General features: G+C 43.8%; 1 protein-coding gene across 2 annotated transcripts in view; it reads right to left on the reverse strand.

Annotated features, from left to right (window-relative positions):
• The window catches only part of GALNT18 (polypeptide N-acetylgalactosaminyltransferase 18), a gene marked incomplete at both ends in the record, with an annotated part of 326966 nt that overhangs the window by 39998 nt on the left and 261319 nt on the right, over positions 1-25649 (reverse strand). Inside the window, 3 exons of one of the 2 annotated variants that reach the window (XM_080707750.1) lie at positions 1338-1433; positions 5549-5686; positions 10441-10626. In XM_080707750.1, the coding sequence (XP_080563876.1) occupies positions 1338-1433; positions 5549-5686; positions 10441-10626 (420 nt within the window). The remainder of the gene's footprint in view (positions 1-1337; positions 1434-5548; positions 5687-10440; positions 10627-25649) is intronic. The other variant, XM_080707751.1, reaches the window with a different exon arrangement.

The following is a 25649-nucleotide window of genomic DNA, read 5'->3' on the forward strand; positions in this document are numbered from 1 at the left end:
TTTGAGACTGACTGATCTCACTTAGCATAATATTCTCCAGGAAACACACCAAGTCCTGTGTGTATGTATGTTCCTGTCACTCAACCTTACTACAATGTATGATTACAATGCACCAATAAATGTTGAAACAAACACAAGAAAGCACTCATGTTTGAAAAAAAGGAATAGCAGCTGCACTCATTATATATAATAAATTATTTTTATCTCCCTCCAAAAGAGGTAAATGCTTGATGTATGTTGGAATTTTGCTTTACTTACTTATTTATTTCAAAATATGCTTTTATTGGTGCATTATAGGCTCATGTCATAATGTAAATCATGATTTAATACATGTAAATAATAGTTTTGTTTTTAAAAAGTTTATATAAAGATACTTACCCATCAAAAATGACACACCATTTTATAATAATAAAGGCAGAGGTACTCTAGAAGGGTGGGGATATAGTGCGATCTGATAACCTGTGATTAACCAGCCAATGATATTTTGGCAATGTAGCCCACAACAAAGACAAGATGGTAGATCACAATGGACAATTACTGGAAAGTCTCATCATTCACACACACAGTAACACACGTCATGATATTTTTCAGTCAGTCATGTATTTACGCAGGTCACAACTCTTTTAAACACAAAATTGTGTTTGCCCAAATACATATACACAAAATTATTTTAAAATCATTGTTCTAAAATTAAGTGAACTCATAAAATATTATCAATTGAAAACATCATTCTATGGCATTACTGGCCAATGACTGTATGTTATTGAATGAGCTATCTCTTTTGCCTGTGTCATTTTTTGTGTCTGAAGCCTAGATTTAGAATGAGGAATTTAAGGATGAATTATTTTCCTGGTAGCTGCCCTTTATTCTCTACCAGGAGTGGGTCATAGGCAGTAGAGAGGAGTCTCATAGCTATAAATTTTACTTCAGCTATGACCTGTTCTAGGGCAGAGTCTGAAAATCTGAAACTCTGGAGGGACTTAGACATATTAAGGAGTTTGGGGAAACCTTGAAATGCCTCCTGCTAGAGAAAGGTTAGGCTGCCAGACTAGGATTGTGATTTACTTATAGCCTCAACAAAATGAGGCAGGAATTCCTCTTTGAAATTTACTCCCTTCCTCCTCCCCATCCAGAGGATTATTGCTCTCTATTATCCACTCTTCCAGCCTCCTTCCAAGCAAAAAGGGATGACTATCCCCTAAGGATCATAGGAACGCTTCCTGAGGAAAACCAGAGGCCTCTAATCCTGGAGCAGCCACAGAAGAATTTAGCTATTCTTCCCCACACCAGACACTCAAGTGCACACCCTTTGGCATGGGCTCTCTTGGAGGACTCACCTGTGGTGTCATCCCATGGCAGATGTACATGATGGGAACATTCTCTGTATCTGGCCCCTGATCAAGACACAAATCAGTCTTCAGGGAATTCTGTAGCTGAACATCAGAGGAGAGACGGTCACACCAAAGAGAAGAAAGAAGAAGACAAATGTATTAACTCAGGAGAAACAAGCATTCCCTGAGGCAGGCTCATCTTCTTCATCAACCCAAGTGCCTTTGAACACTACACTTGAATAATAAGGAATCAGCAGTCACCAGCTTTTATTTTGCATAAATGTGCAAGGGGAGATTGGCCTCCATTCATATCTTATGAAATAGCAGGAACAACAGGCTGGCTCTGGGGAGCTGAGATCTCTGAGTATAGATAAGAATTACATATGCATGCACTCACAAGATGGTGCTAGAACCTTCACTTCCTCCACTTCTTCATGGGGACACAATGACCTTCAAGGGGCCCTGAGAGACATCTCTGCTCTTAAGAGGTGGGGGAAGTGGGCAGCAGATCAGCTGTTTTCAAGGTGGGAGGTCCTCTGGCCCCAGGCCTTCTCTGCCTCCTGCAGATCAGGCAAGGAAGACAGGTCCACTGGGAGAACGGGGTGGGGGTGGGAGCAGAAGACAGATGTATCTTTTATCTTCACTTACAGGATCATGGACCCAAGACATTGGCAATCAATAGAACATGTCTAGAAAGCCCACATTCAGCGTTCCCTTGTGGCTAAGCCTTCTCTCAGAACTTAGGAAGGGCAGCCCATAGTCCACATGGCCCTGTTCACCAGCCATAGTTGACTACTCAGTTGGCACCTACACACAATTTATAATGAACAAGTCATTCTGTGTCTCTCCTTCTTTCTCCTCTCCTGTCTCTTTGGAACTTAACCATCTCCTCATTATCTTACCCAGATGGGCATCTAAATAAGAACCAGAGACTGTGGTCAGTGGATGACAGCCACTAGAACTGTGGGGCTATTGAGATTAAGGGTAATCCTTTGGGCAATTGATAAGGAGAGAAAACCAGTTGTGATCAAGGATGAGATAAAACACAAAGATAGAATTGGAGGCAAGAGAGACATCTTGCCCCTGCCATAGCTTTGGTGGTCCCCAGCGTGTGTGCCCCTGTCCAACCATACTTCAGTTCCTATACTCATAGAGCTGTCATGCCTTCATCCCATCCACCTTAACCTGAGCTGGCCTGACTGCTCTTTGCAACATAAAGTTCTCTGTTTAGAACAGGGGACTGGAGACTACACTCTACACAGATAGAGGTAATGGATCACAGATGGGTCATCTTTCTAAAGGAAGGCTAGGGACAGAAAGCAGCTGAATTTTGTAGTCCTGGTGTCTTGTGAAGAGTTGTATGAATCCAATAAGGGGTATGAAACAGAACAGAGACCCATGTGTGCTCTGTGCAAACCCCATTCTTCACAGGGGGCAAGGAGTAGAGGTCAGATACTTTCCTCTATTGCATTATAGCAGCCCAATTCCCACATTTACAGTTTAAAAATTCTAAAGAAGTGCTGATGAATGTGTACTTTCTTCCCAGGCAGGAGCCCCAGAAGCATCTAGGCAGTAGTCCTTTATAATGTACCCACTCCTAGGCTTGCTTTTGTGGGAGGAGGGCTTCTATTTGGATTTACCTACAGCTAAGTGAGAAGCAGGTGTTACATCTAATGCCAAGCACTCTAAGCCACTAGGAAGACCTGATAACTGGTAAGGCAAAGAGAAAGGCCCAAGGAGCTCTGCTGTTAGGCTTGGCTTCTCCCTGAGTTCTTAAAGCTGACTTCTAGCGACAAGGTGGATGTCTCCTTATAAAGTCCTCTTAGGCTCTTTGTCATCTCTTCCCCTATTAAGTAGGTGTGTGATGAAGTGGTGGGGAGGGTCAGTTTGGGATGGAATCCTGGATCCAGTTATGTGGTCTTGGACAAAGCAACACAACTCCTTCCATCAGGCAAATGCATGGCTGCATCCACTTTGCCCATCTTTACCCTATTATGACCATTAAGGGTTCATTGACAAACAACCATGTCTCTGTTCACATAGAGCCAAGACACTAACATTGTTGTGGAGGAGCTGGAGGAAGGAAAGGCCAGCTGCATCCTACACAGTGGGTGGTAGATGCATATGCAGGGGCTCAGAGATCTCCTCTGCAGGCCACAGGGATGGCTAGCACAGCTCAGGGCTTTGGAGTGATGAGCAAACACCTTTCAACATGACAAAGTGAAAACAGTCTGAGCTGTGGACTTGGACAGATCTATGTTATAGCCCTGTACATCCACTTACTATTTGGTCAGCCAAATAGTAAGTGGCCTAGTGTCAAGAGATACATGACAAAGCTGCTGTATATGTATGTAAGATGACACACTTTTGCTAGGACCATGAGAATCCCATTGGTCAAGACCCAGAAGTGCAGTAACCACATGCACACATCTCCACTGCTATTGCCTTGCTCTGCCTCTCTGGGTACTCACTGAATTCTGTTCTGCTACAGCCAGTAGCTTACTAGAAACATCAGGCCAGAAGCTGGACTTGACTCATGGAGCTTTAGAGCCAATAGTTTCTCTGGAGCATCACTATCCTCTTGGGACTGGGACCCACCATAGCTGAGCAGCACACACTTTGTGCTATGGAGTAGACTGTGGGCTCTGTAGGGCTTTGTTCTTGGGTACTTCCGGTGAGGTAGAGGGGACTGATGAATGCCTTGTAATGAAAAGTGTTTTCATGGAGATAGCAGGATCTGAACCTCAGTTAACAATGGACAGCACCAGCCCAGGCATTTTCTGACCTCCAGATTTCACCAGCCTAAGATGATGAGAGGCAAGAGGCCATTGGGCAGTTCTCCTAGGACATGCTGATTATGCATGGGCACTCTCAAGGGAGGATTCGACTCTCTCCTACAGTCTGGCCTCCTGCACAACACAGACCTTGGCAGGGAGTCAGTTCTGGGGGCACAGTTCTGAGTACTTCTGAATCCTAGGCTACCGACATTAGGAGACACAGAGAGAACACTGGATCCAATCCTTCAGTAAAAACATTTCCCACTCCCAGGCAAATGCTCTGAATATTCCAATCCTACCGAGGCAGGCCTTGAACTCAGCAGTGACCACAGAAAATCAAAGAAGAGGCCTTGGCTCTTCCATCAAGTTTTCAAACTGGGATAATCAGAAAAGTTCTGAGAAGAAATATTCCAAAGTTAGAAAAGCTGATGTTTTAAACTCAGCTTCACTGTTGATCATCAGTGTAGATTATTATTATTATTATGTAAACATGGGAAAATCATTTTTGCTTTTCTGTTTTCCCATCTGTAACATGAATATAAGTATCATTATAGAATATTCTCAAGGGTTGAACTCTATGTCATAGAGAAAAAATTCTCATGTATCTTCAGACTATAAGTCAGCAAATACCAGGTGAGATATCTAAAAATTAATGGGATACCACTGAAAATATCTTAAGAGTTATAGGATCCTGGGAATAGTGGAAGCATAAGAGTTTATCATGTTCAAAATATTTTAACCTTAGAAAATACATTTATATATCTCAGACTTGCTTCTATCCTTTAAGGACAGTATTAATTTATCCAATTTAGCATATGAAGAAACTGAGGCCCACAGGCATAAAGACTCTTGCCTGGGAAGCAGTCAAGATCTGAACCAGGTGTATCTAACTCCCCACCCTACATTCTGCCCCTGCCTCTCCATGTTTCCCAATGGGAAGAAATTCTCTGTCAAAAAGCACAACCATATGTCCCTCAAAATATAGCAAACTCAAGAAGATTCTGTTTCTCAGAGATCCTTACAAGGAGGTTCTGTAGGAGTGGAAGTATCAGCCCTGGGTGGCACAGCTTACAGTGTGGTCAGCAGAACCTCAGGCAACCCAGCTAGGAGAACAGCAGTGCTAGTTATGTTACTTTGCAATCTTAAGATGTCTCTTTATGTGTTTTATAAAATAGAATATGCAGGTGTGGGGCTAAAAGTGAATTGCTTAGGACCATAAAGAAGAGACAAGTACCTCTCTCAAGGAAATGGAGAGGTTCTGGCTGTTAACGTGAAGGTCTTGCAGATCTAGAAACCAGCCTCAAGTCCCCAGGTCTGTCAGAGTTTCCACATAGTGGTCAAGGGGCATGTCCCCTCCCTTCCCCTTATTCTCTTGTGCCTGTTTCTGGTCTTCCTTTCTTTCTGCATCTAAATAAAACCTCAATAAAGCTGGCTCCTTACCACCCCATAGGCGATGATGTCTGAATACATCCTCATCTCTGGGTACACGCTGACCAGGTACCACCGGAAGGTCTTGCACTGCAGCTGTTTCCGGAGTGCCTTCCTTGCAGTGATGTCCCCGATGTCAATCCCTGAGTCCTGCATCAGGAAGCAGAGGCAGAGATGTGGCTACCACCAGGTTGCAGCTTCTCCCCAAACCTCACCTGAGGATGACCTGGCACCCCCCAACTGAGAATCTCAGAGACATTTTGGTGAAGGGACCATGTAAGAAGTCAATGCAAGCATTCCCCACACATACCTTAACCCTATAACCTGCCCTATTTGAACTCTGAAACATGATGTAGGTATCAATGGGGACTGTCATCAAAAGCCACTGGAAGTCACGATGCTGAATCCTTATATTTTTAAATATAAAAAGGTACAGTCTAAGAAAAGAAATGGAAGAATACAGTGAAGTAAGGATTTTCTCTACCTCAAGAGATAAGAGTAGAGATTCTGAGTTGTGGGTCAGAGGGAGAGGGAAGAGGAAAGATCTGAAAATGAAAAACGTGAATTCTAATACTATCCCGGAGAATCATAACTGCTAAGGTTACATAACAGTTCTGGTGTACCAGCCCCGTTCTGTAGAAGACATGCTTATATATTTGTATGTATTTATACTTACATTAATGAATAGCATCCCATTTAAAGCTATAAAGTAGCACCATATAATCCTTATTTATAGATAAGGAGTTGAGGCAAAGAGAGCTTCAATAACATACAGTAACTTGCCCAAAGCTCCACAGCTAGTAAACTATAAAGCTGATATTTGAAGCTGATCACCCTCAGTCTAGGGCTTGTGATTTTCTCCTTATGTTACATATGTGGAAGATACTGCCCTTCTGCCTCCCAAGACCAAATCCTTGAGATAGAAACAGACTCCTTAAGCAGTGTGGGGGTTCGTACTGCAGGGTATACTTGTGTTTCTCACCCCCCAGATGCATTGCAGAGGAGGTGTCCAAGCTGCCTCACAGTGCAGCCATGAGAGCAGCCATGAAGACATGAATGTGTTCATTAGTGAGAGGGACAGGAACATCCTCATACTTCTTGTGGTCCCAGAGAGGGATGGGGAGCACTAGGATTCCTGGGCCTGCATCTCGGCTGCTGGGTAGGGCACAGAAGTGGTTAAAAAGACTGGTGGCAGAGGATTTGATACACAGGAGCAGAAAATGTTCCTTAGCCAGGGATCAGATGAAGATCAGGGATATCTCGGAGGGTATCATCCTGAAGTTGAAGCCCAGGACCAACTAGGGAGAGTGGCGTTTTATAAGATTATAACCAGACTGGAGGCAGAGAAATATAGGTAAAAAGCTTTCTTCCATACTATGGTCACATGATGCCTGTGTGAGCCCACCTGTTGAAGTGACTCCAGAGACCAAATCACTGGAATTGGGTAGATCAGGACATTAACAGAACTTAAGTTTGAGATGTTTGATGAAAATCACACACACACACACACACACACACACACACACACACACACACACAACCAGTTGTATTTATCTGGATGTGATCAGAACAAGTTTCAGGAGCACTTGAGTAAGTAAAATTTCTATATAGAAGAAATATATCTATTTTCACCAATCAGGGTTCAGGTAGCATAAAAATCTGAATCTGCAAATATCCCAAAGGTATAAGTTCCAGATTCTGCAGCCCATTTCAGCAAGGACCCATCGTCCCAATTCTTTTTGCTAATGCTCTGTTGATTTGTCTGCCACCCCACCTGCTCCTGCCCCAGCCTTCCCACTGGTGCTCCCTGAGTCTTTCTCTGCTAGACTCCAGCCCTTTAGGGTTGGAGAGTGTTTGACATTTCTGTGCTGCAGCCTAGCTCGATGCTGGAACTGCACCACTGAAGTAAGTTTAGAAAATATTTACAAAGTGGTGAATACAGTGACTGATAATCAATGCGACCTACCCCCGGCTTCTACCCCAAGGGATCTGTTAAGTATTAATCCTTCACACTTCTCTGCACTCCATCCTTATATCACAAAGCTGTGCCCAGACCTATTCATTCCTTTTCCTTGAGTGCTTTGACTGCCTTCACATGACTACAAGTTAACACTGTGTCTGAATCTGTCTCGGGAAGGCCTGTTTTCCTAAAATTATGGGATCTTATAGGAATCCTTTTTTCCTGTATTCAGAACCAGAGTAAAGTTTGTCTCTCCCTTTATAATCTAATAAAAGATGAGAAATATAATCTATCAGGTGACCATCTCTACTTTTGTCTCTAGAAAGCTCAAGAGCAGCCCTTGCTCAGCATGTATTTCTAGATATCAAGACCCCTCCCCTTCTTGCTTATAAGTTGACTTCATCTCTGGTTTAGACCTGGTCCAGCATGTCTTCACTGTGAGTTTACAATAAATTGCATGAAATCCTTTCCCAAAGCAGGGATCATAAATTGAGAAATAAGCTTACCTCAGAGAAGGTCACCTGGATCCCTATTATTAGAACACAATAAACACCATTTCCTCTTTTGTCAAATATTTAGCATAGTGGGTCAAATGCTTTCTTCCTCCAAAATTTATCTCTACCCATAACCTCTGAATGTGACTTTTACAGTTTACTTGAAGACATAAATTAATTTGGGATCTCAAGATTATGTAAAGCACTAAATCCACTGGTGGATATCTTTTTAAGAGAATGGAGATGAAGATTTTGGTACACAGAGACACAGTATGGACAGGACCATGTGGAGAGATCAGAAGGAAGCAGCTACAAGCCAAGGGATGCTGGAGCTACCAGATGCTGAATGAGGCAAGGAAGGACATCTCCTAAAGTCACTGGAGGCAGGAGAGCCCTTCTGGTCCCTTGATTTTAGACTTCTGGCTTGCAGAACTGTGGAAGAATGAATATTTTTTAAGATATGAAGTTTATGGTCATTTGTTTTGGCAGCCCCAGAAAACTAATAAAGTTAGCCCTCGCCCCAATGCCAGTACTCCTATCACATGGTCACAAAATGTCTTGTAACAAACCTAAAGAAAGGATGTGATCTGAGTAGCATATGAGCATCCCTGGTACTAAGCAGGAGAAACAGGGGCTGGTCTAGAGTTCCTGAATATGGCTTGAGAAAATATTGATGCTTTTCTACAAGCCAATTTCTGTGTGTTGATAACAAATTGATTTTCTGTGTGTTGATCCCTTCTGTGTGTTAGCATGTGTACTGCCACATGCTACGCATAATGGACAGGACAAATATGGATCAGAATGTCCATGGTCTATTGCAGTGGTGCTCAGTTCCAGATGGACATTCGAGTCCTCAGAAGAGTTTTCCAGAAACAGATCCCAGGAGCTCTTTCTAAACCAATTAAATCATAATCTCTAGGGATGGAGTCTTAGGGATTTTAATATTCAGCCATATTTGAGAGTCACTAATCAAATAAGAGATTTTAAATAACAGAACATTCTTATACATGATAGAGGCATGTATGGAAGGGACAGCACTTCCCTAGTGGAAGGTGGCTTCCTGGAAAGAGGAAGGATCCTCAAAGCTGAGCTTACCAGGATAGAGAAGATTTGGTGGGGGTGGGGGCTGGGAAAGAGGTAGAGGATGGGGAATTCCATGCAGAGAGAACAGAATGAGCAAGCACAGAGGTGAGAAACAGTGTGATACACAGGCTGAGGGCAGTTCCCCCAATCCACATTCTCTAAACAAAGAGTGGTGGGAATGAGGCTTGAGATTCAGGCAGAAGTAAGGGCGTGGGAACCTTGGGTGTGTGTCAAACACTGTAGTTGGTGCTTGACTTTGTGCTCAATAGAGAACTGTTTGAAGGATTTTATATAGAGCAATGGCATGTCACTGGATTTTTTTTAAAGATAATTTGGGTGCTGTGAAGGAGTTTGAATGAGGAAAGACTTGAGCCAGGGAATCCAACTGAAGCTCATGGAAGAGGGACAAGAAAGGCATGAACTCAGGCCTCCCTGGGGAGCACTTCAGCAACCAGTGGAGATAGAAAGAGCCCACAAGGAAGAAGGAGAGATGAGATTCAAGAATATGGAATCACGGAGCCAAGGTATTATCAAGCTTCAAGGATAAAGGTGGATTCCTGTAAATTAAAGGCTTAAAATGTCTATTAAATTCAGGATTTAGGGGGCCCATGGTGACTATCAATACCAGTTTTGATGAAATATTTGGATGTGATTTCAAAAGTCAATGGGAGATGAAGAAGTGTTGAGTCACTGCAGATGCTTAAGAGGAAGTAGAGGGAATCTAGACACAGAAGTCAATAGAAGAGTCTGGAAAGATTTTTTTTTTAGTAAATACACTGACTCACTTCTTCCCCACCTAGGTCTTTATTCTGAGAACAACCTCTTGTCTGTTTACTTCCTCACACCAACTTTATTTATTAAGAACTACCCCCTTGAGGAGCCAAAGGCATACACTGAGTGTCAGCATCTTTCAATTCTCTTCATTCACACACTTCTCCATCATTCATTGGCTTGCTGGGGGCAGGAGTATGGCAGACCTAGTCCCCAGAAGAGCCTAGGGGGTCTATGATGTTCACTGGGGAGATACCAAGGAGTTTCCAAGTATTTTTTTTAACATTTTTGCATAAGGTAGGACCCTCATAGCAGGCCTCAGCACCTTGTGCAGCATACTGTGATCCAACACCCACAGAAGAATCCAGAAGATTCAGTGATTTCCCTATAAAGACTTGCTGCAAGGATGCAATCCTGGGCTATTTTTTTGGGTTTGGCTGCTCTCTGGCCTCAGAGTCAGTCCCTTTTCTAGATGTAGCATGTTGTGGAGTTAAGTCTATTCTAGCATGGTTAATGGAAAGAAAAATTTCATCTCATGTTTTGTTTCATTTTCCTACCACCCCCCTAAGAAACCCAGCACCACCAAGGTTTCCTACCTCTTGGGGTATGTTCCATGCCATGTAGACATGGCTTTTAAATTCATCCATCCAGACTTCAGCCACCCTGAGGGCATTCCTGCGGACATGGGCAGTGAGGTCCTCTGTGTAGGGCTTGTGGGCTCTCTCAATGTGGGCAATCCGTGAGCAGGGCAGGACCTCCACGCTCCCACCACACTGCCATACCTGTGGAAGACAAGAAGTCATTTGTCAGTGCCCAGACCAGACTCTGCATCTATAAACCAGGCCACAGGCAATCATTCAACAGGAACATGGGGAAATCTAGCTCTCTTCATCTTGTCTCCCCAGACACTGTGAAGGAATGAGCTGTATCTGATTTCTACTCCTATAGGAACATGGTTATGGCGTTATTCATTCATGGGTTGGTTCTCATTGCTGTGGGTTTACCTGCAAAGGATTACTGTACCTTCTTCTCTCTATTCATGAAACCTACCAGGCCAAACAAGAGAAGAGACAATCAAAGATCTGGATTTTCCTTGCCTGTGGAGGGGAAGATAACAAAACATTTGACAACGGTCCCCTAAAAGGACCAGCAAGGACTCCTAGTAGAGACATCCATCTTCAAATGGAACCCATGGGCCTGAATAAGAATTAATGATCATTTCAGAGAAAAGTTAGATACACTTCTACTCTATTTTTCCTGGGATTTAAGTTCTGATAGGACCCAAGGGAGAGAAAGCTGCAAAGAAAAGAGTATTAGATTTCTCACCAACAGTGGTAATTCTGGATGCAATTTGATTTTGAAAGATGAAAAGTGGCCTTCCATTCTGAGTGTCCATGGGCAGTATCCTGAAGTACTTGCCACTCTGACCTTTTAATGATCTTGAATGTGCACACCATTTTATGCCTCTTTCTCATTCTGTTTGTAATTCAGAATGCCTTCCCAACTCCATACACTGGGGGAAAAAATCACCTCTTAATACCTTGTCCCTACACTGTGGGGTTTTTGCTCACTTCTCAAGGAAGAGCCAATTGCTCCCTCCTCAGGACTCTATGGCTCTGTATATCACAACTTACCTGCTGATAGGTTAGCTTCACTCACTGGTTGTGTGTTCTTAGAGGATAGAACCTCTTATATGATTCATATTTCATCCCTAGCACCTAACACAAAGTCAGGTAGAAACAGGTACTTTGTAAGCATTTGTTGAATAAATAAAAAGATTGAGGCTTAATAAGTCAGTCAATATCTAAAGGGTTGGTGCTTACCAAATCAGAGCTGTTAAGGAGGCTTCTGAGGGAAAGTAATCAAGATCTTTGGGTGGACAGTAGTGGTAACTTGCCACATACTGTCAACCTGATGATTTCCTGGGTAATTTTAACATGCATAACACATGCCTATCAACAAGAAGACTTGGTCCAAAACAGAGACAATTCGTGTTTAGCTTAATTTGCCTGTGTTTGCTGAGAAGTAAATGTATTCTCTTCTATCAGTATCGGTTGCACCCATAAGTCCTTATGGTCTGTTGGAGATGGAAGGCGATTTACTGATGTATCACTTACCTATGCTTATCTTATGTTTCTTATATTATTTAGGGTGAATAGAAAGGAAACAAGCATTCCCACTGGTGTCTACTGTGCCAGGCACTGCACTGTGAGTGCAGTGAGACATCATGGTTATGAACAAAGGGTTTTCAACCAACCAGACTACTTGGGCTCAAGTCCTAGTCCTGCTTCATAGTAGCTATGTGACCTTCAACAAGTCACTGCATCTCACTTGGACTTTGTTTTTTTTTTTCATCTCTCCAGAAATTATAATAGTACTTCTCTCATAAAATTGTTGAGAAGATTAAGGTAATTATATTCATTGTCTGATATGTTACAAGCATTTGGTCTGTCGTAGCTATTGCTATACAAATTTTACAGTCGAATCCTCAGAGTAACCCTGAGAGGTAGTTGTCATTATCTCCAAGTGGAAATAAGACTAAAGCATGTCCTTTTGTCTTAGACCACACTGGTATTGAAGACAAAATGGCCTGTTGAAGACCCCAGGCTGTGTACCTTTCTTTCCAGGACCCACACATTCTAGAGATTGTGCTGATTTCAAGTTCACCTTAGTCAGCTTTTCAATGGAAGTCCATGAATCATGTGAATAGGTTATTGACAACACAAAGAGTCAAGGTAATTATTCTTTTTTTCCAATTGGAACAGAGGGTATTACTTGACCTTTTTCAACAGCACAACACAGAACAGGAGTCATACCAAAGCTCTTTTATTATGAACCCTGTTTCTCAGACGGCGGTTGTGGCACTTCTCATCATGCCTTTAGACATAGTTAGAACAGGATGAAGCCACTGTGTAGTTCTTGAATTCACTTCCCTTTTCCCATTCCTGAGGCAGCTTCCCTTGTCGAGGCCCTGGTGATCTCTAACAGATTTTGCAACTACCTCCAGACAACCCATCTCTTTTATCTTCTTCTTCCAATCTCTCTATGCACTGCAGCCAGAGTGATCTTCTGAAGGTGTGAACTGGATCACATCTCTTCTCCACATCATTTGTCTCCAGAAGCCACAGATCTGGGCTTGCCCCCTCTTATGCTTGTGCTTTCCAATACATTCTATACTACTGACATGTTGATTTTTTTTCCTTCTAACCTTCAGTTTTCCTCTTACTTATGCACATGTGATGATGTAGTCCACCCTGCTCCACTTCCCCAACTCATCATTTGGGTATCCAGTTCATTGTCTCCTCCCTGTAACCATTTCAACTAGATGAGCCTATCATGCTCTATGGTCCCCACCTCATCATCCTCTAATCTAGTACTATTGTGACTTCTTATTTAATTATCTCCTTCCCTCTTTCTCTCATCTCTCCATCAAATTCTCCTTTGGACATGTGTTACATGATACAAACAATGGGTTTTTCAAGAGAAGTGGAGAAGCTGGCTGGGTAAGAGTAGAATGTGGCATTTAGTAATAACACTTTGGAGTCAGTGAGAACTAAATTCACTCGTGTTTGACCCCTGTTCCTTGCTGTTGTGTATCTTTGGTGAGTTCTTTTTCCTCCCAACCTTGACTCCACTGAGTGGAGGTGGCCATGTGGTGTGGCTGATAAAGCCTGTATCTGCTTTGGTGTGGGCACTACATGGATGGCAGTAAAAGAAGAAAGGGAATCTTCACACATGGGGACAGGACATCTCAGCCAGTCCTGGAACTATTGTGTGCCAGCCAAGTGGTAACTTTGGGCTATTTAATCTCTTGTCTAAGAGTGTTGTATGACAAGAGTGCCATACAGGGCTATGGCCTCAGGAAGCACCTGCTGTTAGTGCTGAGAACACTGGACATCCTCAATAGGTGTCCATTATTATTGTATACAAATTATTAAAATAGCTGCTGCCTGGCTTCTTCTGAACACCCATAAGCAAATAGTACCCAGAGGATAGGCTCCTTTTCCAGCAGAGAGGGGTGCAAAGGCTCCCTACTCAGAGACTGGCAGCACTTGTTAGTACAGAGGTCACTCCAGTCTCTTTCTTCTGTGAAAAGGAACTCATCTATGTAGAGGAGAAGGCATTTAATTTGCCTTGGTTACAGATTTTGGGTTCTTGGCAGCATCTGGTCTTTGGAGTAAAAGACATAGTCTCAGCATGCATACCTGCCATTGCTGAATGTTGCTAATGATACTGAAGTCAACTAGAAAAGGCCTGTGCTTGATGAATCTGGGTGGTGAGTGCCTTCACTGACCCACTGCTAGTCCCAAGAGGGAATCTCCAAAGTCTCTTCCACAGCTGACCTCAGAGATCCTCTCTGGGATGGTAGACAAGAGATAGGAAAGGAAACCACTGATGTTTGGACTGAGTGAAGTACAACACCATGAAGCTTCCATGGAAATTTTGGAGGGGCAGGGGATGAGGAATTCATCCTGGCACATGAAATGCCCATTTCATAACTGACCCAAGCCAGCAAGCCTGATGGAGGACTGGCACAGGAAGGGCTTTGTCAGAGAAGCAGTGTTTCTGGACAGAAGGCGAGGGGTGGGCAAAGATGGCTCAGCACTGAGAGCTCCAGGGAGTAGGGATGCCAAGAGGACAGAGGGCAGGGAAGGTAGGTACCAAAGAGGCGATAGAGAAATGAAGACTGAGAGGTCACACAGAGGCCAGGTGTGGTGGTGCACACCTGTAATCCCAGCTTTTGGAAGGCCGAGACAGGAGGTTCATGGGGTGGATCAGTCTCAGCTACTAAGCAAGACCATTTCAAAATAAAAATGTATAAAAAGGACTGGAGATGTAGCTCAGAAGTAGAAGACCCCTGGGTTCAATCCCCAGTACCCCACCCCAAAAAAATCAAAATAAGAAGAATTTTAAAAAAGAGGTCATGTGGAACAGGGCACGGGAAGCAACTAACAAGATGTGGACCCTCAGGTGCAGGCATGTGTTGAGTCTTACAGGCACTGGGGATCCTGGGAGCATATCAGCCCAAGGCCATATCCTGTCACTTTGGGTGGGCACTGGGCAATATGCTTCTTGACCATACCATGCTCCGCCCTGTCTCTGACCCTTGTACCTCCTAGTCCACATCCCTGGAATGACTTCTCTCGCTAGTTACCTCACTCTCTAATTTTAACTTCTTTGACTCATCCAAGTCTAAATTATACACCCTCTGAATTCCTTTAGTACCAACATTTCTTAATAACATTTATTCAAAATACTTTTATTTATGTATTTATTCTACAAATGTCTATAACCCTGAACTGGACTAGAAGCTCCAAGGGCCATGTCTATGTGTTTACCACTGTCTACATCAGCCCTGAGACCTAGTACATATTCAATAACTGTCATTTGAATAAGTGGATTTGAATGTCCTGAATTTTCACTGACTATAGAGACATGGTTCTAACTAGTTCAGCTGGATGCCCTAATAAAAACCATAAACATAAAATGTGGCCAAATTTTACTGAATACAATGACTTCCTTTAAATTCAAGTGGTTTTGCAGCAAAGCTCTGACATTTAAGAGCAGACTGCTCCAAAAAGAGAGTTCTTTTCACCTACCTAGAGTTTAAATGAGCATTGTAAAACCTGGGAAGTCATCAACTAAACATGGATGAGAGCAGGCAGCTTTGTCCTGTGGAAGCAGGAATTCACTGTGGAGAAGGGCCTGACCTCACAAGTGCCTGGATATACTAGAGATGATCTGCTGGGCCCATCCTCCAATGTGACACAAACTCAAAGCAGATTGGAATGATGATACTCAGAACAGAACCAAGTCACCCTCACCACTAGCCCTTCCCAGAAAGACCAAATCCTGTTGCCATGTCTGAGAAGTCTCAAAGTGCCCACCTAGAACTCTAAGGAATCAGGTGGGTCTAAGGGGCTGGTGGAGGGGACTAGGATCCTGGCTCAGTCCATATTAGCCTTTGATTGGGGGCTGTCTTTGGATGTCAACAGCTTTGTGTTGTTAAATGGGAATAATTCTTGCCTGTGGGTTTTAAAGAAGATATGGTATGAAATGCTTCCACAGGCAAAGGCAGGCACATAGTTGGATCTCAGGAACTCAGGTCCCTTTCCCTTCCCAAGAAAGAGAGCCAATTGGTACAAAGTCAGGGTCAATCTGTTTTCCACTTACATAAACAAATCTCCTCCTTCCAAGCTTCTGTTTCCCCCAGTTGACAAGTGGAGGAGATGAACTCAATGATGCCTTAGATCATTGTATTTTTATAATCCAGGATTCCTAGTTTTATTAGTACTTTAAATGATGCCCAGTGTTTGACACAGCTAACAGCATCAGAAATTGGGTTACAAGTGGGAGACACTGAAAGCAAGACAATAGTATAGTTTGATCATGACTCCTGATCAAAAACTTGTGAACACTTGGTAGACTACAATAGGAGTAGCAAATGAGTTTACACTTCTGTGCTTAATCCATTCACTTTAATGTCCTGTGTTGAGAAGGATTCTGAAGCTCTCTCCAGGCTCAAAAGAAAAGAATTACCAGTTTACTAGTTTTGTTTACCATAGGTAAAGAATTTGGGGTGGTAATATCGCAGCCTTGTACTTCATAGCCACATCCACAGGACAGCATCCCAAATATATTCCAGCTTTTTATCTCCTTAGGACTTTTGATGAGCTCTTTGTTCTTGGCAAATTGTTCCCCCTGTTCACTTAGCCCAGAAAGCCTCCTTCCGACTTCTCATCCATCTAAAGCTGGCCTGGACCAGTTCCTCCAAACTCTTGGAACATGTGATTTGTATCACTCATGTGGTCCTGATTTCTTGGCTCATGTGTTTAATTATCATTTTATGTGTACTTGTCTCGCCTGGCTTGGCAGTGAAATGCTGAGACAAGAGTGGAAAGCCAGAACTGGGCACGCTAGGGGTGGCAAAGAAGAAAGGGTGGATGCAGCCAAGGCTGAGCCCTGGAGATAGCTGGAAGAGTACCAGAAACTGATTTGCAGTTTTCATAAGGTCAGAGATGTAGGTAAACAAAGACTGGAGAGGCTGGGCAGGGCTGGCATTCACTCTCAGGGTATCCTTCAATTTTGCACCCTAGGGATCTTGCTCACCTCTCCCCACCCCTAGCCCTGTATGAGAATGAGAAAAAGAGAGAGGCCAAATCTGGACAAGGCTCATACAGAAGCCAGAGGCCATCAGCACACCAACCAAGGCCAAGGCTGTGAGGCAGAGGAGTACCTGGGATAAAGACAAAGTAAACATGGAGACAACCTACATCAAAAAACGTATCTCAGCCAGGCGTGGTGGCACACGCTTATAATCCCAGCATTTGGGATGTTGAGACAGGAGGATGGCAGTTTGAGGATAGCCTCAGATACTTAGTGAGACCCTTTGCAACTCAGTGAGACCCTGTTTCAAAATAAAGAATAAAAAATAGGGCTGGGGGTGTAGCTCAGAGGTAAAATGCCCTTGGGTTATATACCCAGTACCAAAAAAAAAAATGTATCTAATTCCCACACTTGTAACCTTTAGAGACTATACTCCTTAACAAGATTTGAAAGAACTCCTTCCTATCTCCTGAAGCTTCATCATTTGCCCTCTTCTTTCCAGTCACACCAACTGCTCTTAGTTCTTGGGGTAGACCATATTCATGGATCTCTGTCCCACTTCCCCTACCACTCCTTTACTGGAATTCCTACTCTTCTACCACATTTACCTGGTTCACTAATTGCTATCTACATTCTCTGGTTGACATAATTTTGGCTAAATGATTCTGCCCATGCATTCCTATATCACCTCTTGGTATGGCAAGTATGATTGTGCATGACTGTATATGTGTGTGCATATACACATACATATGTGCATATGTGAAGGAGAGATCATTTGTATGGACAAAAGACAACACAATACAAATGCTTACCTACTTCTCCACTTAAGAGACAGTGCTTTGACATTCTATTAGAAACCTCTGTGTACTCATTTACCCCAAAGTAACCCATTACCCTGGGTTTTGATCATAACTTTCTTGCCCTCAACTTAAACAACCCCTTGTTTAGTTTTGCCTGTTTTTGAATACTATATAAATGGAACCACATGATATGCCTTCTGCAACTTGCTTCTTGCTTCACTTATTTTCTTCACCACATTGTTCCATAGTATAAATATATAGCAATTTGTCTATTCTCCTGTTGTTTGACAGACTTGTTTCCAGTACTATGAGTGGTATTCTTTGGAACATTCTTGTATGTGTCTCCTGGGGCCCAAGGGTGGGCATCTTTCCAAGTATTTATACCACAGTAAAATTTCTGGAGCATAGGTTAAACACACATTCAACTTTTCCCACAGAAAATGAAACTCTTCCAAATTGCATATAATAAGTTGTACTCCCACCAGCATGAATGAGACTCATATTGTCTCATATCTTTGCCAACACTTGACATTGTCCAATTTTTTTTTCAATTTTGCCAATTCAATGGACATAGAATTCTTTTAATTTGCAACCTCCCCTGATTTCTTGTGAGATGGTACTTTTTTGTTGTTTTTATTTGATGCAATACCAGACTCTGGGAGAAAAATCATGTCTGCTTTGCTCTCATCAAGGAATCTCTAGTGACTACACAGAGTCCAGCACATGAAAGGTGCTCAATAAATATTCATGTATGAATAAAGGATCAAAAGTTGAGCCTTTGTTCTGAGTTATCTCTAAGGTACTTGACTTGGTGCTCTCACAGTTTCCTAAATGCAAGGAAATATTTTTAAAACTGGACAATGCTTACTCTTCCATCAGACCCCACAGAAAAACGCTCCCTGGGGATATAGTTTCTCAAGACTTCTTGAAATGAACACTTCTGAAGAGTCCTCTAGACAAAAATCCTCCTTGGGAAATATGATGCTTTTTCTTGGAAGGTATCCCTGAAGGGGTCTGAACATTTGGGTTAGTCCCAAGAAACACTTGAAACAGTTTCCCTATTTGAAAGGAATCCTTCAAAACTATCACAAGGCAGCAGGAGAATTCATCTGGCAGAACTCCAAGGAGAAGCCAAGCTGGGCTGAAATGTCTGGGAGCTTTTCATGGTGAAAAACTAAAAGGCTGTCTTGAGGAGACTTGAGATGGGTGAAAACAGCTGCCTACCTATAGGAAATCCAGGAACAAGTCAGAGGCCAGCAACAAATCCACCACTCTAGAAAACTAAAAAAAAAAGAAAAACAGCTCTCTGTTGGACCCCAATGCTCTGGCAGAAAGACTGGATAATAGGAGTTAGGGAAGGAAATCCCCTGAGGATTGTTTTACCAATGCACAGTCAGTGAGATTAGAAAATAACTTTAATGGTTCTCAGCATGAGTTACCTTGAATCTTATGGTTTAAAGGGAAGTCAGGCCTGGACACACTGGGGCCAGGGTCTCTAAGGGTGTTGCAGAGGCTCCTCTTGCTCACCAAGACTAGTTGTACCTCTGCATTTCCAAGCCCTCTTGAAGTCAGGAGGGACCAGGTGCCACTGACACCTGTGCTGCCTACTGTAATTGCTCTTCTGTTTTGAACTATGATCTCTGGCCCCTATTACCATGATGGGTGCCAGAGAATGATAATGAGTTGATTGTCATAGGAATTTGGGGACCAGTTTTCTAAAATCCAAATAAAACCTTTCCCATCCCTAATCTGAAAGTCATTTCTCATTGGTAACTGGGCCCATCTATTTATTCAGTACCTTCAGAGCCCTCTTCAATGGGTTCAGTCTCTTTCAATTGCTGTGAGGCCCCTTCTCCTCATGGATATACTTGATCCATCCAGTTGCTATTCAAAGCAGAGCCCCTGGACTATGTTTAATTTATACTTTGCTATACGAAGATGAACCACTTACTCATTTAAAGTGTTTCCTTTTTTATGTCTTTAATCAGTGGCTGTTTCTTTCCTCTCTCTGAAGCTTAATTTAATCAGAAACAAATCCCACACATATGAATAGCTCATTAGCACGTCCCAATCAAATTCAAATTGGCCATCCATACCAGATGCCCCTCAAAAGGGTGACACTGACCCAAGAAATTACTCTCAGCCAGTCCAAAGTTAAGTCAGGAGGATCCTTCTTAAAATCCAGGGCAACCGGGAATCACTGGAGGAAAGCAGCACTCTGTCCCCCCACAGCACAGTGGGGCTATCTGAGGACAGGTAAATGATGTGCCATTGAGATGGGATAGGTGGAAGCTAGTGTGGCAGATCCCAGAAGTAGGCATCATCAAGGAAGCTAAGTGCCTGGCCCAAGCATCACCTCCGCTTAGCTCCGTGGGACTCTCTGGGATATCATTCAGGTGATAAACGTGAAGCTGAGGTGCTGAACCTCCTCTCACTCAAATGTGATATTTGTTCTAAGAAGCTTTGCTCTTACTGATTGAAATTCAGATTATGAAAGGTGTTGTGCCAGATCTTAAAGAGATTTGCCCTTTTCACACACATCAAAATGAATTGTCAACTTGGGCATCATCATGGCGTCATCTCTGAAAGGCACCTGCATCAAATTTGCATTAAAATTGGGATTTACAAAAGAAATCAGCATTGCAGGGGAGTAGAACTGAAGCAGATCTAATATGATCCCACTACTTCCCAGGTAAGCAAACTGAGGCTCAGGGTCACACGGTGATTTAGAAGGAACAGAACTGAAAGCCTGCCTCTCAGGAAGGAGGTCATTGCTGCCCAGACCAGACTCTGGGCCAAAAAGTCTTGATGTCAAATCCTAAAACTCCCTGGATTGGTAATGTTAGGTGACTTATTTGATCTACTACTGAGTTTCCTTATCTGTGAATGGAAACAAACATGATCAATTTCAAAAATAGTTGCAAGAATGGAAAAAGGCAACACATGAGATAGTACCTGGAACAGGCTTAGAGCCCACTAAGTATTAGCTGTAAGTATCATCACTGTAGAAGTCCATTGATAATGAGATGCACCATTGCTAAATAAAAATTTTTCAGGGCAGAAGAAAACTAACCATTCCTCTGAGATGGAGACTTACATATCCAACTGCCTATATGTCATCTCAACTTACAACTCAGGTATCTTAACCATATCTTATCCAAAACAAAGTTCTTGCTACCCTTTCCTGCCTCCTCATTCCTCCTCATTTGTCCTTCAGTATTGCTCTCATCCATCTAATAGCCCAAGTTTGAAAATTGTAATTCATCTATTATCACGCTTTCTTCCTCCCTTTCTGCATCCAATACATCAGCAATATTGGTCAGTTCTACCTTCTTAATATAGCTGAAGTTTAAACATTTTTCTTCATCTGTACAGCCAAGATTCTGGTAAAGTCACCATCATCTTTTTGTGGACATCTTCACCCAGACCTTCCTAATAAGGTTCTTTCCTTCAGCCTTTATCACCCTCCAATCCATCTTCTAAAAGTAGAGCTCAGAGCATGTACTTTCTCTGTTTGAACTCAATCCAACAGTTATTTATTGAACACTTCTGTATGTCAGGTACTGTTACAAGAGATGAGAATTTTGTCACTGAACCTAATATACAAAATTTCTAACTTTGTTTGCTTTTCAGTGTAGCACTTGCCATGGACTGAATTGTACTCCCTCCCCTTCTCATGTTAAATCTCTAACTCCCTATGTGACTACAGTGGAAATAGGGAATTCAAGGAGGTGATTAGAGGTAAATGAGGTCATGATAGTGAAGCCCCTATTCAACTGGTACCCTCAGAAGAAGAGAGGACACCAGGGATCCCTCTCCTTGCCATGGATGTGAAACAGAGGGCCCTCACCAGATCTGACATGACATCCTGATCTTGGAATTCTAGCCTACAGAACACTGGCAAAGTAAATTTCTGTTGCTTAAGTCACAGAGTCTATGTTATTTCATTATGGCAACCATAGCTGACTAATGCAGCATTTACTGTAACTGATAACTGTGCATCTATTTTTGTTGCTGTTGTACTCTTTTAGCAACGGTCCATCCCATTAAACCTTTAGCTCCAAAAAGGAAGGGGTATATTTACATTTTAAACATCATATGCCCGGTGTCAAGCATAGTACCTTGCATAGGGTAGACACCAAACAAATAATGTCATGCGAATGAACTGTATTGATGTACACAAAAAATGAGGAGTCACCATATGTCCTGGTTTGCTTGGGACAATATAAGTTTATATCTGTGGTTCCAGTGTAATTATTATTAGCACTCTCAAAAGTATTTGGTTTGGAAAAAGCTATCATTATTATTCATTTATGTATGCCAAATTTATAAGGTACAGCTTGAATTCAGAAGCACTGAAATCCTAAATAAGTATCTGTCTTGAAATCATAGTATTACTCATTTTCTGTCTTCCCTGGTGCATGATTTCTTTATATGTCTACAATTCCAGTACAGTGAGAACTGTGTGAGTCACCAAAACCCTCTCCCACTGATGTATATATCCAAAGCAGGCAGAATGAATGAAAATAGGGCACGCCCCTCTTGTGCACCCTGCTAGTACTCTGCCACCCACTAGATGCAGCACCAGACAAGGAGAGTGCAGTTCCTAAACTGGAAACAGACATAGATGGGACCTAAAGAAGTAGATGATGTTCCCTTGGGAAGTTTATGTCAAGGAATAACTTTTTTTTAAATCTTTTTTTTTAATTCATTTTTTTAAATTTATTTTTATTGGTGCATTGTAATCATATATCACATTGGAATACATGACTTGAGAGGATATACAAGCACACATCATCCAATTAGCCCTCATCCAGTCCCCATCCCATTCCCTCCCCCTCCCTAGAACCCATGCTTGTTTGGTGATTAACATTGATACATTTGTTTATGTACCTCCTGAGTTTTAAAGAGGCTCCATCCTCCCCTATTCCATACCCTCTGATTGGTAACCTTAATTGCTTCACTATAGGGCCCTTTCTTTTCTTTTCTTTTTTTTTAATTGGTGCACTGTATTCATACATCATAATGGTATAAAGATAATACTTTTGTAGACATACATGCACACATCACCCAGTTAGCCCCTACCTGATCCCCACCCAACCGTTCCCTCCCCATCCCTCCTCCCCATGCTTGGCTTAGTGGTTAACATCTAGTATTATAGCAATTTATCCAATATTAACTTTTTTTGTGTGGTACTGGGGTTCCTGGAAGCCCTTCTACCTCTGGGCTACACTCCCAGACCTATTTTTACATTTTTATTTGGAAACAGCGTCTCCTAAGCCAGTGCCCACGGCTGGCTTCGAACCTGGGCGATCCTCCTGTCTCTGCCTCCCAAGTGTGGGGATTACAAGCATGCGCCACCACGCCCGGCTATAGGGCCCTTTCTATAGCTTGACCTCCTCCTGTTGCCCCTTTCCTCCTAGTTATTGCTGATTAGGGGAAGCATCTGGTTTTTATTTTCTGTGATATTTCTCTGTACATGCCATATTGCAAGTACCGATCCCATTCTTGACGGCCCCAGTAGTGGCCTGGCTACCCGGTGGACTGATCCAGACCTCGCTGGCTCAAGCAGCAGCCTTGCCTCATGGGAGGCCCCGATTCTAGTCTCACTGACCCTGACACCGGCCTAACCCCTCTGCTGGCTCTGATCCCGGCCTCGGTGGCCCCAGCACCGGCCTAGCCTCAAGGCAGGCTCCGATTTCAGCCTCGGAGGCCTCAGTAGCGGACTTGCCTCACAGAAGGCTCCAATGTCGGCCACTGGCCCCGGCACCGGCCTATCCCCTAGGCAGGCTCCGATCCAGGCCTTGGAGGCCCCAGCACCGGCCTTGCCTCAGGGCAGGCTCCAATGCTGGCCGCTGGTCCAGGCATCAGCCTAACCCCTTGGCAGGCTCTGATCCCGGCCTCGGAGGCCCCAGTAGTGACCTTGCCTCATGGCAGGCTCCAATACCAGCCGTTGGCCCCAGCACTGGCCTAACCCCTCAGCAGGCTCCGATCCCGGCCTCGGAGGCCCCAGTAGTGGCCTTGCCTCACGACAGGCTCCGATGTCGGCCATTGGCCCTGGCACCGGCCTAACCCCTCGGCAGGCTCCGATCCTGGCCTTGGAGGTCCCAGCACTGGCCTTGCCTCACAGAAGGCTCCGATCTCAGCCTCACTGGCCCCAGCATCGGCCTAACCCCTTGGCAGGCTCCGATCCTGGCCTTGGAGGCCCCAGTAGCAGCCTTGCCTCACGACAGGCTCTGATGTCGGCCATTGGCCCCGGCACCGGCCTAACCCCTCAGCAGGCTCCAATCCCGGCCTCACAGGCCCCAGCACCAGCCTTGCCTCACGGCAGGCTCCAATCCCAGCTTTGCTGTGTCCGTTGCCGGCCTCACCCCTCAGCAGGCTCCAATCTGAGCACCTTCTTCGCCCAACCATTTGTCCCACATTCTCGAGGGTGCGTGGTGGTAGCATTCTGCCTCTGGGGTTATTACTTCAAAGGTTTCAGGTGTAATGCATCAGATCTCTGCCTCCCCTGAGTACTGGCCACTGCCATTGCCACTGCCTCCACCATTCAAATCTTTCCCAAGCTCTTTTCCCACTCTGAATGTTGTCCAGTGTTCCTAAGCATGTGCAATGGTAGCATTTGACATTTGGTGTAATTTCTCCAAAAAAAATTAAGGTTGGTAGGATCCGATTTCTGCTTCTGAATACAAGTCTCCACCGCCATCATGGAGACCGCTGTCAACACCGCCTTTCTCCTTGGTCCCACTAGACTCTCTCCTTACAGGTGATGTACAAGATTCTTAACAATGTAGAGAAGAAGCAGTCCTCCTTCGCGGGGAATTTAGACTCTCTCCTTACAGGTGATGTCCAAGATTCTTAACAATGTAGAGAAGAAGCAGTCCTCCTTCGCGGGGAATTTTTCCAAAAGTTCCAGTTCATTTGGATAAGTTTTGTTTGCATCTCCAGTATCCTAGCATCCGCCATGGCCTTCTTGATCCCTGTCTGACATTTTTCTTTTTTCTTTTTCTTTTTCTTTCTTTCTTTCTTTTTTTTTTTTAATAAGAGAAGACAGTATGTGTGGTTTGAGGAGGTAGTGGGATCAGGCACTCAGTAGCACTGTGACCTGGGCCCGGTTTCCCCAGGAGTCCAGCATGCTCCGCACGACTCCGCCCAGGGCCCAGAGTCCTGCGACCCAGTCCCTGGCTGTTCCGGGGTCTGGCGTGCCCCGCCTGACCCCCACTCGGGACCCAGGGTCTTATGACCAGGCCCCGGTTTCTCCAGGGGTCTGGCATGCTCCACGGGGTCCAGCCCGGGGCCCAGAGTCCTGCGACCCGGGCCCCGGCTGTTCCGAGGTCCGGCATGCCCTGCCTGACCCCCGCCCAGGACCCAGGGTCTTAAGATTGGGCCCGTTTTCTTCAGGGGTCTGGCATGCTCCGCGCAGTCCGGCCCGGGGCCCCGGAATAACTCTTTATTGTCAGGAATGACTTGATGTCACACATAAATTTGCTTTATAGAAAAACTTGGGTGTAGGAGTAATTTTTAAAAACCATCACTCATAAACACTGAGGTAGTTTACTCATTGATGCTCTGCCCCTTTGCATTGTTTTACAAAATGAAGAACATTGATAGTGGGAGGAGAAATCTTTGAATTCTCCTTCTGTAATCGCAGATTTGTGTCAGTTCTTGTCAAAGAAAACACACACACACAGAGGCTGGGCATAGTGGCTCATGCTTGTAATCCCTGCACTTGGGAGGTGGAGACAGGAGGATCACCCATGTTCAAAGCCAGCCACGCTGGCTTAAGAGACCCTGTTTCTAAATAAAAATATAAAAATAGGTCTGGGAGTATAGCCTGGAGTCAGAAGGGCTTCCAGGAACCCCAGTACCACAAAAAGAAAGAGAGAGAGAAAGAAAGA

This window comes from Muscardinus avellanarius (genome assembly GCF_963383645.1).
Source record: "Muscardinus avellanarius genome assembly, chromosome: 1".
Classification (NCBI taxonomy): domain Eukaryota; kingdom Metazoa; phylum Chordata; class Mammalia; order Rodentia; family Gliridae; genus Muscardinus; species Muscardinus avellanarius.